Consider the following 13,826-nt stretch of genomic DNA (forward strand, 5'->3'; position numbering starts at 1 on the left):
CTCATAGTTTTGTGCAGTTTTATCTACAACAATGCATTGTATGTTTTGTATTGACTGATCGTATTTGTGCATAAAATCTAGTGTAGTAGATGTATAAAGTACCAGAAAATAGAAATACTCAAGTAGGAGTACCTCAAAACTGCACAAATAAATGTACTTTCCATCACTGATGAAAAAGAAAGGAAATGTGAAATGTTTGTCATAGTATTAGTAAGTCAAAGGCAACTGGTCCTTATCTTTTAATTTGCCATTGCTATTACTGTAGATATCCAAGACCTGGATAACATTTCTCAAGTTTTTTTTTTTTATTTTTTCAGTCCCATTACTGTTCAGGAAAAAAAACACAACACATTAAGCGAGACATACATATAACTCAGATGGTCAAGCAACAATCAGCACCAGACTAACCGTAAGCACCTAAAATATTCTGAACACAGAAATGTTCAGTTTTCACATCAAGATGTTCTTCAGCATTGTTGTAATTTCATTGCAGTCTGACACCAATGTGTCTAGGTGTACTAATGTACTTCAGAAACAACCTATCAAGCAAAGATGAAGCTGAACTAATGGAAGTAACGTCACAGCTGGTCTGCAATAGCAGATCAATGTAAAGGTACAGAATGCCTCCAGGCCAAAACTTTATAAGAGGTATTATATATTGTCGTCCTCCTCCTTACATACAAGGCCCTTAATGGGCTAGGACAGGTTAACCATTTACCTTTAAGAGCACTGGTTCCCAGCAACAGCTGAGAGAAAATCAGGGATGCAGCCTTTGGCAATTATGCTCCAAAGTTCTGGAACACACAACCTGAGGATACCAGTAAAATTGCTAAACATTTAAAAGAAAGCTAAAAATGTATTTATGTCTTCACTTTCGCTTTAACCTGCTATGACTTTCCTGATACACTTTAATGTTATTATTCAGTGGCTTTTATTTTCTGTCTTATGCTACACATTCTGTCTTTGTTTTTACTAATATTATCAAGAAGGTTTTATTCTCTATCATAACTTACCTTATTTGTGGCATTCTATTCCTGTTTTTCTGCACCTTTATCTTATTTTTACTATTATCAAGTGTTTTTTTAATGTTCATTCTATGTATTTTTTTGTGAAGCACTTATTGCATGTGATTTCTTTCTTGTAGAGCACTCTGAGCTGCATTTCTTGTATGAAAGGTGTTATACAAATAACATTTATTATTAAAATATGCGTATTTCATAAGAAAATCATTACTGCACATTCCCTGAATGAAAAAAAGAATAAAAAACATGAATCACAATGCCTTTAAAGAACTGACCAAGTCAATGAAGTAAAAAAAAAAATATGTAAAAAATTCACTTCTTCACTGGTAAAAATGCAAGTTCACCAAAAATCAGGAATTTGTCATCTCTAGGGGTGGACATCCATTGTGGTCTCGCATCAAGCCAATCTCCGTTCTGAGCTTTTCATTCTCCTTTAAAACAAAAGACATGCACAGTGTTGATTGAGGTGATATGATAACAGTGTTCAGATGACCAAAAAGAAACATCCTTTAATGATAGCAGAAATTTCAGTTACCTCTTGCAGTTTGGTGTTTTCCTTTTTCAGCTTCACCAGATATTCAATTCTCTGTTTGTGGTTCTTATGCCCCACAAGTTTTCCATTCTCCTCTGACAGCTGAACATTCTGCTTACGAAGAACCTCGTTCTCCTGTAAAACAGAAAATAAGTACTTTAAATCAAACATACATCAAATCATCAATTAGTTGATTGATAGAAGATTAAAAGGCAACAATCACTGCCTGCAAGAACCAACAGGTGGCGCAGTGACCCAACTTCACAGTTGGAAGCTGTAAGTTTTGCTATTTTTTTTAATGTCTTTTCACCATTTATTTTGTTGGTTAGCCTGTTGAAACACGCTAGCATGTTGCTCAGCTAATGTGGCTGCTAATACAGGTTGGGTGATGTTGGACTAATATTGTAATACTGAGGGACAGTCAAGAGAAACTGTGAATGTTGAGTCTCATTTGAAGGCAGCTAAATAACAAGAGTAGTAGGTTGGATACCAGTTACTGTTTTTTCATGTTGCTTTTTGTGTGTTTACACTGCAGTGCTAGCTCGGCTAGCATTAGTTCATTAACTATTTCATTACCATTTCATCATACTTAAAAGGTACATCTCCCCAAAATGCTTTCATTGGTGAAAGAAACTCATCTACTGAGCAGAGCTCTGACCTGGAGTAGTTTCTCCTCATCCTGTATTCTGTGGCTCAGCTCTCTCAACTCCAGACAGCGGTTCCTCAGCTCAGTGGTCAGCTCCTGAACACAGGTTTGAGACTGGGCTAACATTGACTCCTGCGCCTGCAGCCTAATCCACAGCACAAAAAACAACGAAGACAGGTTTTCAAATGTCAATATCAATGAAGAATCTGAATGACATGCAATTAAAAAATGTTGATTCGTTTACTTAACCAAACCACCGGAGCTTACCTTTTTACAGTATCGGACAGCTTCTGCATTATTTTGCTCTGTTAATGAACAAGAGGAACAAATAATAAAATTCCTATTGTCCCACAATGCAGACGCTTTGTTGCTCTCTCCCCTTTGCTAAAATTCTTTTGCTGATGTCTGTTTTTTCTGCTAAAAGCTACCAAAAACATTAATTCCAGGCAGGACTTGGTCTGACATCATCTGTTGCAAAGGCAAATCCAGCAAGAAATCAAATAAGAGAACCAACACGAACTCCACGACCTGAACTCTGACTTCAAAAAAGGTATGACCCACTGACTCTGAACAACAATGCTGATAATACTTAACCCAGGGAAACTAGTCACACCACTGACATTAAGGCTGACCAAAACCACCAAAATAGATAAGGTAGGCTTATATCCAACCTACAATTAATCAGTGACATACTTGAAAAGATAGTCTAGTGCAAATTAATTCCTTTCTTAAAGACTGACCATCATCATCTTAAATCATTGAGTTGGTCTTTCTCTGTGTTAAACTGGTTCAAAACATACATTAAAGGGAGAAGCTTTACATAAGTCTTGGAGATGATGTGTTTGAGAAACATCATCATCATCTGAGAAAGTGATATCATTGGAGGGCACAATGTATGTTTCCATAGTTTTAGTCCACTCTAGTTTAAGTTTTAGCTGCCCCGCACTGGCTTCCTGTAACATTTGGAAATTTTTTCAAGGTTTTATTTCTATCTTATTTGACATTATGGCATTCTATTCCTGTTATGTTCATTCTGTCTTTTTTATGTGAAGCACTTGGTGCGGGTAAATTCTTTGTTGTGAAGCACTTTGAGCTGCATTTCATGTTTGATGTTTGCTATACATACCAAGTTTATTATTGCTATTATTGAGGCAAAAAACCAAACAAACAGATAAACAAATGCAAACCTTCTCTGCTCTCTCCGACTGTAGCTCTTGAAATAAAGACTGCTTGATGGTGTTCAAATCCTCACTGAAAATGACAAGATTAACATTATCCATTTCACTTATGACCTCAACAATGGATGACTGGATGTATTTTAGGGTACTTAGCTGATCAAAGACTGGATAAATAAACTCACCCGTTATTATTTCCATTCTGGCTCTGCTTGTTGCAAAACCCATCAAGCAAACTTTGGATCTCTATTTGGACCATCTCTTTCTCAGTCAGCTGTGTCTGAGGACAGAAAAAACATCAATACTGATGGACTTCAAAGTTCATTGAAACCTTTCCATATTAAGTTTATTGCAGAAAAAAAGACACTAAACTCAAAAACACAATTCTGAGAGTCTGCTATACCCATGCCGAATCAATATTTCAGTCCAATGATGAATGGCTATAGGTTAATTTAACCTTAGCACAAAGACATACCTTAAGCCTTTGGATCTCCTCATTCTTGGCAGTTCTTTCAGCGTTCAGTTCGCTTAAAAGAATTTCCATGGTCATCATGGAGGAGCGGCGATTCTCCAGCTCCCTCTCCTGGCTCTCCAGCACCTGGGTCAGGTCCCTACTGAAACTTCCTGGAGTGCAGGGTGTCTTGAAAAATAGAGAAATTGTTTGAAATTCTGACTACAAATTCTAAAAAAAAAAAAAGGCCACACAAGCTTTATTTGTGAATACAGAATTAGAGACAAATATACCACTGAGAAGTCTTACCCGAGGTAAGGATCTAGGGGTGACCGTCAGCTCAATGAGGGGTTCGGAACTTCCATTTCTGATAGTTCTTTCAACAGCTTCTTGCTGTTTTCGCACCTGGTACAAAAGGAGGGTTTTGACATTTAGTAATTAAATTTTAATTAGATGTTATTATTCAGATTTTTACTTTACTGATGATTTGTTCTCTGTGTTGAGATTATAAAAACAACTTCACCTTCTGCTGTAGATTCTGTATCATGATATCCTTCTGGGCTGTTTGTTCTTGATTTGCTTGGAGGAGGCTGTTCTGCTCATCTAAGACCTTAGTGAGTCTCTCAATCTCCTCAGTAGCATATGCAATCTCCTCCTGCAACACCTCGACCTGAGGACAGACACACACGCAATGGATATTTAGCTTTATTAAATAGCCTCATTTTCTGATATCGACAAAATTGCTGAGGACATGAATTACTTCTACAAAAATTTACACAAAATGTATGAAGAGAGGTGTTCAACATCAAACATACCTCTATATTGTTGGATGCTACACGTCTGTCTAAAGCTTCTTTCAGGTCACAGATTTCTGTCTGCATCTTAGAGTTTTGCTCACAGATATCCTCCCTTTCAAGGCAGGCAGCACTGTACTTGGCCTGGAAGAGCAATGACATAATTATCATAAACACACCTTGATTGATTCAACATTAAACCTGCACAGTATGAAGTAATAGATTAAAGAAATGGGTAACTATTACAAATAGTGATCTTTTTTAAGACAAATACGGGGTGAGATAGGAGGAGTACAGTACTGTAATATCTTTGATGTCTCCAGACAGGTGGGAAATGTTGTGGTCCTTCTGGCTCAGCTCACAGCGAAGGTCTCTGGTTTGATTAATCAGATCTAAAACAACATCCTGTCAAAATACACAGATGGGATTCAGGAAGGTAGCAGACAAACTGAAGTTATATTTGAAAAAGTAAGAAATGGGGGAGAGTTATTGACTCAGGCTTACTTTGTCCTGTTCAATCTTCTGCTCCAAGCCTTTTATCGTTTCATTGGCAGATTTGAGATCTTGTTCAAGATCAACAATTTTGGATGCCTTAAAAACAAAAATCAGACAGACAACTAGGCTTAGCTACTGATTGTTATTCCAAATAGTTCTAAAAGTCAAACATGCATACTATTCTTAGTACTGACCTCTTGTTGACTTTGTACTGTCAGGTCTGAGACTTGCTTCCTCAGTTGTGTATTCTGCTCCACAGTTTCAATAAGTTCTCTGAGGGCATGCAACAAGGTCAGTCATGTTAATACAAGAGTTATTTTAAACATTGAAATCTGGTGTAACTTTAAAAAAGACAAAGCTACCAGCACACACTCTGACAAAACTCACTTTGATGTATTTTCTTTGTTTTCTCTTAACTGAGAGATCAGGGTGCTTGTATGCTCTTGCTCAGATTGCAGAGAATTATTCAATACCTGCAACAGTAGAAAAATATATAAGAATAGAACATATAGACAGTTAGGAGGTCACAGCCTACATTTCACTGAGTTCATGAGTTCACTAACCGTGAGCTGTGCTTTGAAGTTATCAATCTCGTGCTGCCTGTCCTGCAGCTGCTGTCTTGCCTGATCAGCCTCAAACCTGGCCTCAGCTTGCAGCTGGTCAAATGAATCCTGTAGTGTCCGATGCTGCTCCAGAAGCTGCTCCCACTCCAACCTGGAATGAAGACATGGTAGTTGTGTGAACATAAACACATCAGATAAAGAAGAGCCACAATGCAGAGGTGTTAGACTCATGCTTACTGGACTTTGTCAAGTTGGAGCTGTGTGCTGATCAGACTGTTGGATAGCTGGCTCGTCTCTCTCTGCTGCTCATTGTGGGCCTCGCTTAGCTCGTTCTTCACAGTGGCCAGCTCCTTATCGGACGACTGCAGCACCAGGCGTAGATCACGGATCTCACTCCTCAGCACTGCAAGGAGGGGAAAGAAAGAGTTGTCACTTTGGTACTCTTGTCTGTACCTCCAAAAGTCCAGACAGGTGATTACAACACAGGAGAAACAACAGAACTTCACCTTCGGCGGCTTGCTGTTCAGACTGAAGGCTCTGTTGCAGTTTACTGACAGCTTCTTCCAGGTTGAGCTGATCTCTGTTCTTGTTAACTCGCTCAGTAGAAAGTAGCTGCATCAGGTGTAAAGAACAATGAGGAAAACAGAATAGTTAAGGGCATCATTTTCTTTAACTCCCATACATTACATAAAATATTTCATAACACATAATAGTTTGCATAATATTACATTTCAATAAAATAAAACTATAAACTAGAAGGGCTTTCAGAGAGTGCAGGCCTACATCAAGGCCAATAGTCCACTATGATATGCAAGTCTGCCATGGCAAACTTTAAGGTCAATATTATTGCTAGCTCCCGTGAATCGTGAAGTTCAATCATTTTTCCTCAATATCTCTGGTAGAGTTTATTGCAGACAATTCACATTTGGATGTGAGTGAGAGTGTAATTAGTTGCACAATATGAGTGTACTTGCGTTTATAAAACCACATGTTTGAGAAAAATAAAACATTATAATTGTGGTGATGTTACAATTTTACCAGATCTCCAATGAAATCACTGTCTCCAAGTGCTGCATAACGACTTTCTGCATGAGGTCTGAACAACTATGTGTGTCGCCGAATGTGGATTGTGATTTGAAGGCATTGTATTTGTATAATTGGCTGTATTGTGAGTATTGAACTTTAAGATGTATAGCATTTATTTCGCTGGGGCCAAATGCTCTATCATGTAATGTTAACAAAGTGAAAAATACTTTGTGTATCTGATCCGCTCCAAAATTTGATGAACTCTTTCTTGGCCCGTGCTACAGCCTTCCACCAAGCTTCATGAAAATCAAGACAGTAGTTCTTCCATGAGCCCGCTGACAGACAAACAAAACAAACAAAAAAAAAAAACAGAGACAAAACATAACCCCTTTTGTGGCGGTGATGAAGAAGATGAGAAAATTCTACCTCATCCTTGCGGTCAGACTCCTGTGATATCACAGTGATCTGCTCCTCAAGTCTTGCAATTTGCTGCAACAGCTTGCTGTTCTTTAGCTCCTCTTCATTCAGCTGTGTCTGGACACGACCAGCTTGCTCCTGATGAGAAATTAGGGAGAGTATAACACAACAAGAGGGCTTCATGTGTTTTGTGTACATATATTTAAGAGACAATCCACATTTCTGTACCTGCACTTGACGCAATTCCTCAGTCAATGCCATCTCGGTCATGTCTGAAGGCGGCTGCTCGTCCCAAATGTCATCTGCATTATCATCTGTTCCATTCAGGTGGTCTGGGCTGGAGAGAGGCACGAGACGGGACCGCAAGCTGTATGCCTTGGTGGGCGTGGTGAGAATCTGGTGAAATAAATATTTTAAGTATATATGAGAATTACATTTTTTTTTTTTTACAATGAGAGCAAATGTTTATTGAATCTGGGGTTCAGATATCACAGTGATCTGAATACAAATTTCAGCACCCACTCACCTTTATAGTTTCAACATGAATTCTGTTCAGCTCAGAGACCTCCAGTTTTTTGTGAGCGTTTGTGGCTTCCAGAATGTTTTCCAAATGCTTGTTGGACTTGTCAAGGTATCTTTTCTCAGACTCCAGCTGAGACATCTGTTTCCTAGGACACAAAGTACCATCCAAAAACCACATTAAGCTCTGCAAAATCTGCTCTAACAGCCTATAAGGGCATTAAATTTTTTTTTTTTTTTCTAATCATAAATCTGTATAAACTCCATTTGGATTTATCTCACTGTACAGACTGCAGTTATTAACAAAAAAAAAAGTTATGTTAGCCATGTTAGCAAAAGGTGATGGAATATGTTTTTCTAGCTTTTGCAGGGGCTTGTTCCTAAATGCTGGCTAGGCTTTCCTGGATAATGCACATGTGAATCTTCATTAAATTTCCTTCATTAAATACCCTCCTTACTTGGTGACTTCTTTGTATTCCTCAAAGGCCCGAAGGGCAGCTGTGAGGTCAGACTGTTTCTGAAGCAGCTGAGCCTTCAGTCTCTCAGTTGTGGCTGCAGAGACAGTATCTCCAGCCATAGGGGTTGAAGAGGCTGCTGGAGCTGTGGAGCAACACAAGTTTATACATACATAGGATATAATAGTTATGTTACCTTTTCTCTAATAAAGTTTATCAATATATTACTCTCTGTGAGTCTCTCTGCCTCCATAGCCCTATGGTAGACCTCATCCAGCTCTGCAGCAACTGTGGCTGCAGCCTCTTCAGCTTTCACCACTGATTCAAGAGAACGGAGATGTCGGTTCTCCTGTCTAAGGCTGAAGTTCTCCGCTGCATATCGAGTCATCTTTGGGTGATGTTCAACCTAAAAGAGCAGATGTGTGTACACAGAAAAGGGCGCTGAACAGATTCAACATTTCGCTAATTATTTTAAGAAAAGTAACTAACTAAAGTAATCTAACATCAACCTACTGTGCCTTTCAGACAATGAATACAAAACTATGAAGAAAGAAAGATTTTAGGATTGGATTTCTTACTTTTGTCATTAGAATTGTTTGTGGATCTTTTGAGATCTGAACTATAGGTCCTCATTACTAGTAATGTTTCTCGCACTACACAGATACATAGTCATGAATAGCAGCTTAGGCAGTGCTCACATCATATTAGAGTTTGTACCTGATCTCTCAAGATATTTATTTCTTCTTTCAGATGGTCAATCAGAGCCTGAGACTCCTTGTCTGTCAGTAAGCCTTGTCCCTCCTTCAATTTTTTCTCAAGGCGTGATATGTGGTCCTCCCGAAACCTGACAATCATTCGGCTGGAATGGATGAACTTGTCTTTCTGGGCGAAGGCCTCCTCAAGCTGAGCCACCTTCTCCAGCAGTATCTGAGATCAGTCAAACAGTACTGTGAGTTTCCCTGCACCAACATTATTTCCTCACAGCAGCATATTTACAAATATAAATGGATGCAAAAAACATTTCCTGTACCCTCTTCTCCTCTTCTCGCTTCTTTAACAGACGAACAGCATCCATAAACTTTGCTTTATGTGAGACATCATGCTGAATTTCTATAGATGGACCTGATGAGAAAGGCTGATTTACACTTTTGCAACATACCAGAAAAAACAACTGTTTAAAAACATGTAATTTTGCATGCAGTTACTGTGTTTAAGACATCAGTGTATTCCATTTCAGATGTGTGCAAATGGTTCAAATGCATATGTTTGATCTACTTATTGTTACCCATAGAGAGTTCAGGTCCTCCTGGTGCGACATCTCTCCCATAGTGCACTGCCTGAGAAGCAAGTGCCTGTGTGAGCTGCTCCTTCAGCTTCTTCACCTCAGCTTGTAACTGCCTTACATTTCCCTGTGTGTCTTCATTGATAATGGCCTGGCAAAACAAAATAATTGCTTTAATTTTGAAATCACAGAACTTGTTTAAATTTGTTCTAACACAATATAGAGTTGTGTCTGATACCTTATTCTTGATCAACTTTGCTCTTTGGGCAAAATGCAGGGTGGACAGTGTTTCTCCGAAACATTTTGAACCAGGATGCACATTGGCTATGATGTAGGTCTTTGCATTTCCTCCAAGAGAGTCCTGAAATAACAAAAATAACAATAAAATCATGACAGTGCATAATGTCTATTCGATTTGCGAAAAAAAGTGCAATCACATCTTTGAACGTAACATCATCTGAATGTCAAGTGCACAAGATTGATACATTCTGGTTTTAATTTGAACCGACTCACATTACCACCAGTACCTGTTCAAATCATTCATCACTGGGTTTAATGTATATTACTCAATCTCTTTCCAAAATAAATATCAGTAGTGATTTCAGTAGACTAAAAAGCAAAATGGAAACATGTTTATTGTAATAATGGCATTCAGTTATTTACATATGTTTCACATAAACACACACCACCCCATGCCACTGAAACTACTGTTTGTACAATGCCATAATTCCAGGGAAGCTGACTCCATGCTGATACACAAGACTATAGAGCATTTCCCACAGGAGTCACAACCTGTATTTAGAAACACTCACCCTCAGCAAGAAGGTGAGTTTAGAATCCCTGTAGCAGATGTGGCGGTTCTTGCCATTGGACACATCAACCAGTGCCATGATCACCTGACCAAGGCACATGAGGGAGCGATTGATACTGCTGGCCTCCTAAAAGAGAAGTAGAAGCAGTACAAACAACAACTGTTAGCAAAAACTAAAATCATATATTTTGTACCTCAGGAATAGACTGAATTAATCTCACCTTGAGTCTGGAGCCTTCTGCGTGTGTGTCTTTCTGCCTCTCAGACCCTGCCAGATCTACCAGGTTCAACTGAGACATTCGGATGTTCACCACTTCATTGATGGACTCTTTGGACTCCAAAGTCATGGTGAACACGGCATGAGATCTGGAGGACTCACGGTTCATGGAGGTGGAGGCCACTCGTCGATTACGCCAGCCCATAGAGAGCACCTAAGAGGTTTCAAACATAAATTCTGTACATTCCCACAGTACATTTCTTAAGATAGCTCCTTTATGTAATTAATTTAAAGTCAAAATTAAAGTAACAATTTGATGCTGCTCAATAAAGAACTCACTTTATACTACACAGAATCATGCATTACATTGTAATGGAACTGGATACAAGGTATATAGAAATATAGGGGTTACATCCCATCTATGAAGTCAGTTATGAGTGTTACCATGTATTACAGTAAGTACAATAACCTTCTATGAGACACAACGAGCAAATTATTTATACCTGGTAGGCTTCAGCAGCTGAGTTGACAAACTTCTCCACAGCTCCCTCAACAAACACACCTTTCTTGATGTTCTCCCTGAGGAAAAGGCTGGCTGAGGCGGTGTCCAGAAGGTCATAAATTTGTTCATTGTATATCTCAATAAATGAACATTTGCAAAGGAAACTCTTGGACTGAGCAGACTTTAAGAGAAAAAAACACACAAAGCACCAAATTCATTAAAAACCAAACATGAAACACTTGGTTTACACACAACACCTTCACAATGATGAAATGTTACAGCTCACCCTTTCCACTTCTCTGTTGATGAGAAAAAATATGTACTCAAAACTTCGAGGAATGACCCCCCTTAGTTCATCTGTGAAGTTATCCAACTCAGACGGTCCTGGAGCAAGAAAGAAAAAATGTGTAACTGCAATCATTCTACTATTGGATGTAAAAGAATTTGAGGTCCACAATATCTTGAATTCTCACCAAGCATGGTAAATGTTTTCCCTGAGCCTGTTTGTCCACTGCAGAAGCAAGAGAGGAATTACTGAATGGGTTTTATACATGGTGTACAGTGCAGCGTGATTATGCGATAACATTTTCTTAATATTACACTGTACATAAACAATATAAAGAGCACTTACTAGGCAAATATAGTTCCATTATATCCATTCATGCAAGACTCAACAATATTCTTTGCCACACTGGTAAATACAGATTCCTGTTGAAAAATGACATATAAAGATTACACATATTCCATTAATAACCAACTTTATAAGTCACACAGGCTACATCCCCCTGTTTACTGGTCACTCAAGGTTTTACTCATGCCAACTTGTGCTCCCAACCTGAGATGTGTCCATATCAGCAACATGATCATAGGTGAAGGTTCGTGGTTCTGGTTTTGAGAGCAGACGGATGGTGTTGGGTGAGGTGACTGAGAGACAGAGACTCTGATCTCCATCTGTGGTCAGCCCAGTACCCTGGGTCAGAGGTCGCACCCGCACAAAAACTTTGATGGAATCGCTGTCACTGCTGTAGGACCATAAATAAATATGTTCAAAAAAGAACAAAAATAAAAACATTAGCACAAGTAAACAATGTTGAGAACTAAACATCGCCATGAAAAGTAGTTGTTTGCTACCACAGATGTCGGTTAACTTTGGAAAGACATCAAAACATTTATTCCATGACTATTAGATGTACACTGTAAAGTTAAACCTAATAGTCAAACTGTAAATTACTCTACAAAGAAAAAGGTAAAAACACACAGATACCTTACTGTACACATAACGTATGGCATTAGCCCTGATCCAGGACCGTAAGATAAAATATACTAATGTATACGGACTAAGGACTAACTTAGTTATATGTTAGTATGCATAATGTTGATGTTAGCAAAGTATCGTAGTGTTATCTTTTTTTTGTCTGGATGAAACAAGCAAAGCGTCCTACAGGTACATTACCTTCCTGCAAGCTGGGTTGAATCGCCACATCCTGTCAACAAAATTGTAACGTTAACGTTTGCTAACCTCGTAGTTTGACATCCTAAAGCGGCAGTTAACGTTGGCAGTTCTATAATTCAGTGTATACGAACAAGCAACCTTTATTAAGAGAGTAAGCTTATAAATGTGCGTTCAAAATGGCTAAATATCAAGACAGAAAGTGACTTGGCTACTTGACGTTAACGCTAGCTGATTCCTACTAGCTTTAGGTTAACGTTAGCTTGTTAACGTTACCAAAAAAAGCCGTGAATGTTAGCGTCAATAAGCGTGGCTGTCTGTGGCATTTCGACAGCATATTAGTTTACTTGACGAACAAATATATGTTTGGTGCAGTACCTTTTCCGCTGGAATTTATTGTTGACAAAGAAATGTTCGCCATTATGTCGTGAAACTAAATCTCCTGTCGGAGGCAGACGAAGAAGGACGGCACTGTTTACATCCCTTAAAATTGGCGGGCAGGTCGGACGCTACTTCTTCTATTAGTTGATTTTCGACCTACAAATCAGGGTAAAATTTGCATCGCCGACACCGCCACCTACTGTACCGGAGTGTGCAGCGTCACGACTTCATGAAGAGTTCTGGATATTTTCTCAAGATCAACATTTTCTGCGCTGTTACAAACATCAGTTTGTTTCTTGTACACAATAGAAATATATAAATATCAGGTCTGTTTCTAAATTTTGAATGTCAGTCTATATGTTCTTAAAGATGACAAAATGAAGCTATTCCTACGTTGTATTTATCCACAATTTAATAATAATCTAATAGAAGACAGAGACTGTTTGTTTATATGCATTACACCAATTTATTGCTGCATGTAATATAAATTGTTATATTAACTACTGATAAAATCAACATATGCAGGGGTTGTAAGTGTGGATTAATCAAAGATTAGATTAATTCGCTAAATGAATATAAAGTTGAAATATAACGAATTAATGTGAGGTTTTATGCACGCATAATTAAAAGAATAATCAAAGATGTTTGGTCAGGACACAGGTGAGAATCCATATGAGTTGAAGGACAAAATTGCTGGTCAGAATTTGTGTTATTTCAGATTATAACGGCAATTTTGTGCATGCGAGAATAGTCAGAGAGTCTTTTGGTCGTTTTTTCATTCACCTGATCGTTACCGTTGACTTGTTTGCAGCCAGCCGGACATTAAAATGTATACTAGCTGACACAGCAATCCACAAAGACACTAATAATCACGTACAAAAGCAACAATATTCACTGGTGCTCAAAATTTGGGAAAAAAAAGCAAGAGAGAGAGAGAGAGAAGTCTTCCAGCATCACTTCCCACTTCGCTTTCAATGCACATGACAATCGACATCACTTTTCCTTTTGAAAGACTCAAAGCATCAAATTTCGATGATCGGTGTATTACGGGATTGTCAGTTTATTGCCCTGTTATACAGTATATACAC

The 13,826-nt window shown here is 38.5% G+C and overlaps 1 protein-coding gene across 1 annotated transcript; it reads right to left on the reverse strand.

Annotated features, from left to right (window-relative positions):
• Positions 1 to 312: 312 nt before the first annotated feature.
• On the reverse strand, positions 313 to 12,835 carry kif15 (kinesin family member 15). Its single transcript, XM_041953672.1, has 35 exons — positions 12,736 to 12,835; positions 12,361 to 12,391; positions 11,743 to 11,929; positions 11,539 to 11,615; positions 11,381 to 11,418; positions 11,194 to 11,291; positions 10,909 to 11,088; positions 10,410 to 10,619; positions 10,190 to 10,315; positions 9,616 to 9,738; positions 9,381 to 9,528; positions 9,126 to 9,217; positions 8,813 to 9,022; positions 8,324 to 8,501; positions 8,099 to 8,240; positions 7,648 to 7,789; positions 7,350 to 7,517; positions 7,131 to 7,259; positions 6,185 to 6,290; positions 5,916 to 6,081; positions 5,679 to 5,829; positions 5,503 to 5,588; positions 5,310 to 5,388; positions 5,125 to 5,211; positions 4,921 to 5,025; positions 4,642 to 4,764; positions 4,350 to 4,496; positions 4,136 to 4,231; positions 3,851 to 4,015; positions 3,561 to 3,655; positions 3,388 to 3,451; positions 2,468 to 2,505; positions 2,213 to 2,345; positions 1,558 to 1,689; positions 313 to 1,453 (listed from the first exon to the last, which is right to left on the reverse strand). Exons 1-35 carry the CDS (start codon positions 12,776 to 12,778, stop codon positions 1,373 to 1,375), a joined length of 4,176 nt encoding a protein of 1,391 aa, XP_041809606.1. The 5' UTR covers positions 12,779 to 12,835; the 3' UTR covers positions 313 to 1,372.
• Between the last annotated feature and the right edge of the window lie 991 nt (positions 12,836 to 13,826).

The sequence above is a fragment of the Chelmon rostratus genome, chromosome 15 (assembly GCF_017976325.1).
Source record: "Chelmon rostratus isolate fCheRos1 chromosome 15, fCheRos1.pri, whole genome shotgun sequence".
Lineage (NCBI taxonomy): Eukaryota > Metazoa > Chordata > Actinopteri > Chaetodontiformes > Chaetodontidae > Chelmon > Chelmon rostratus.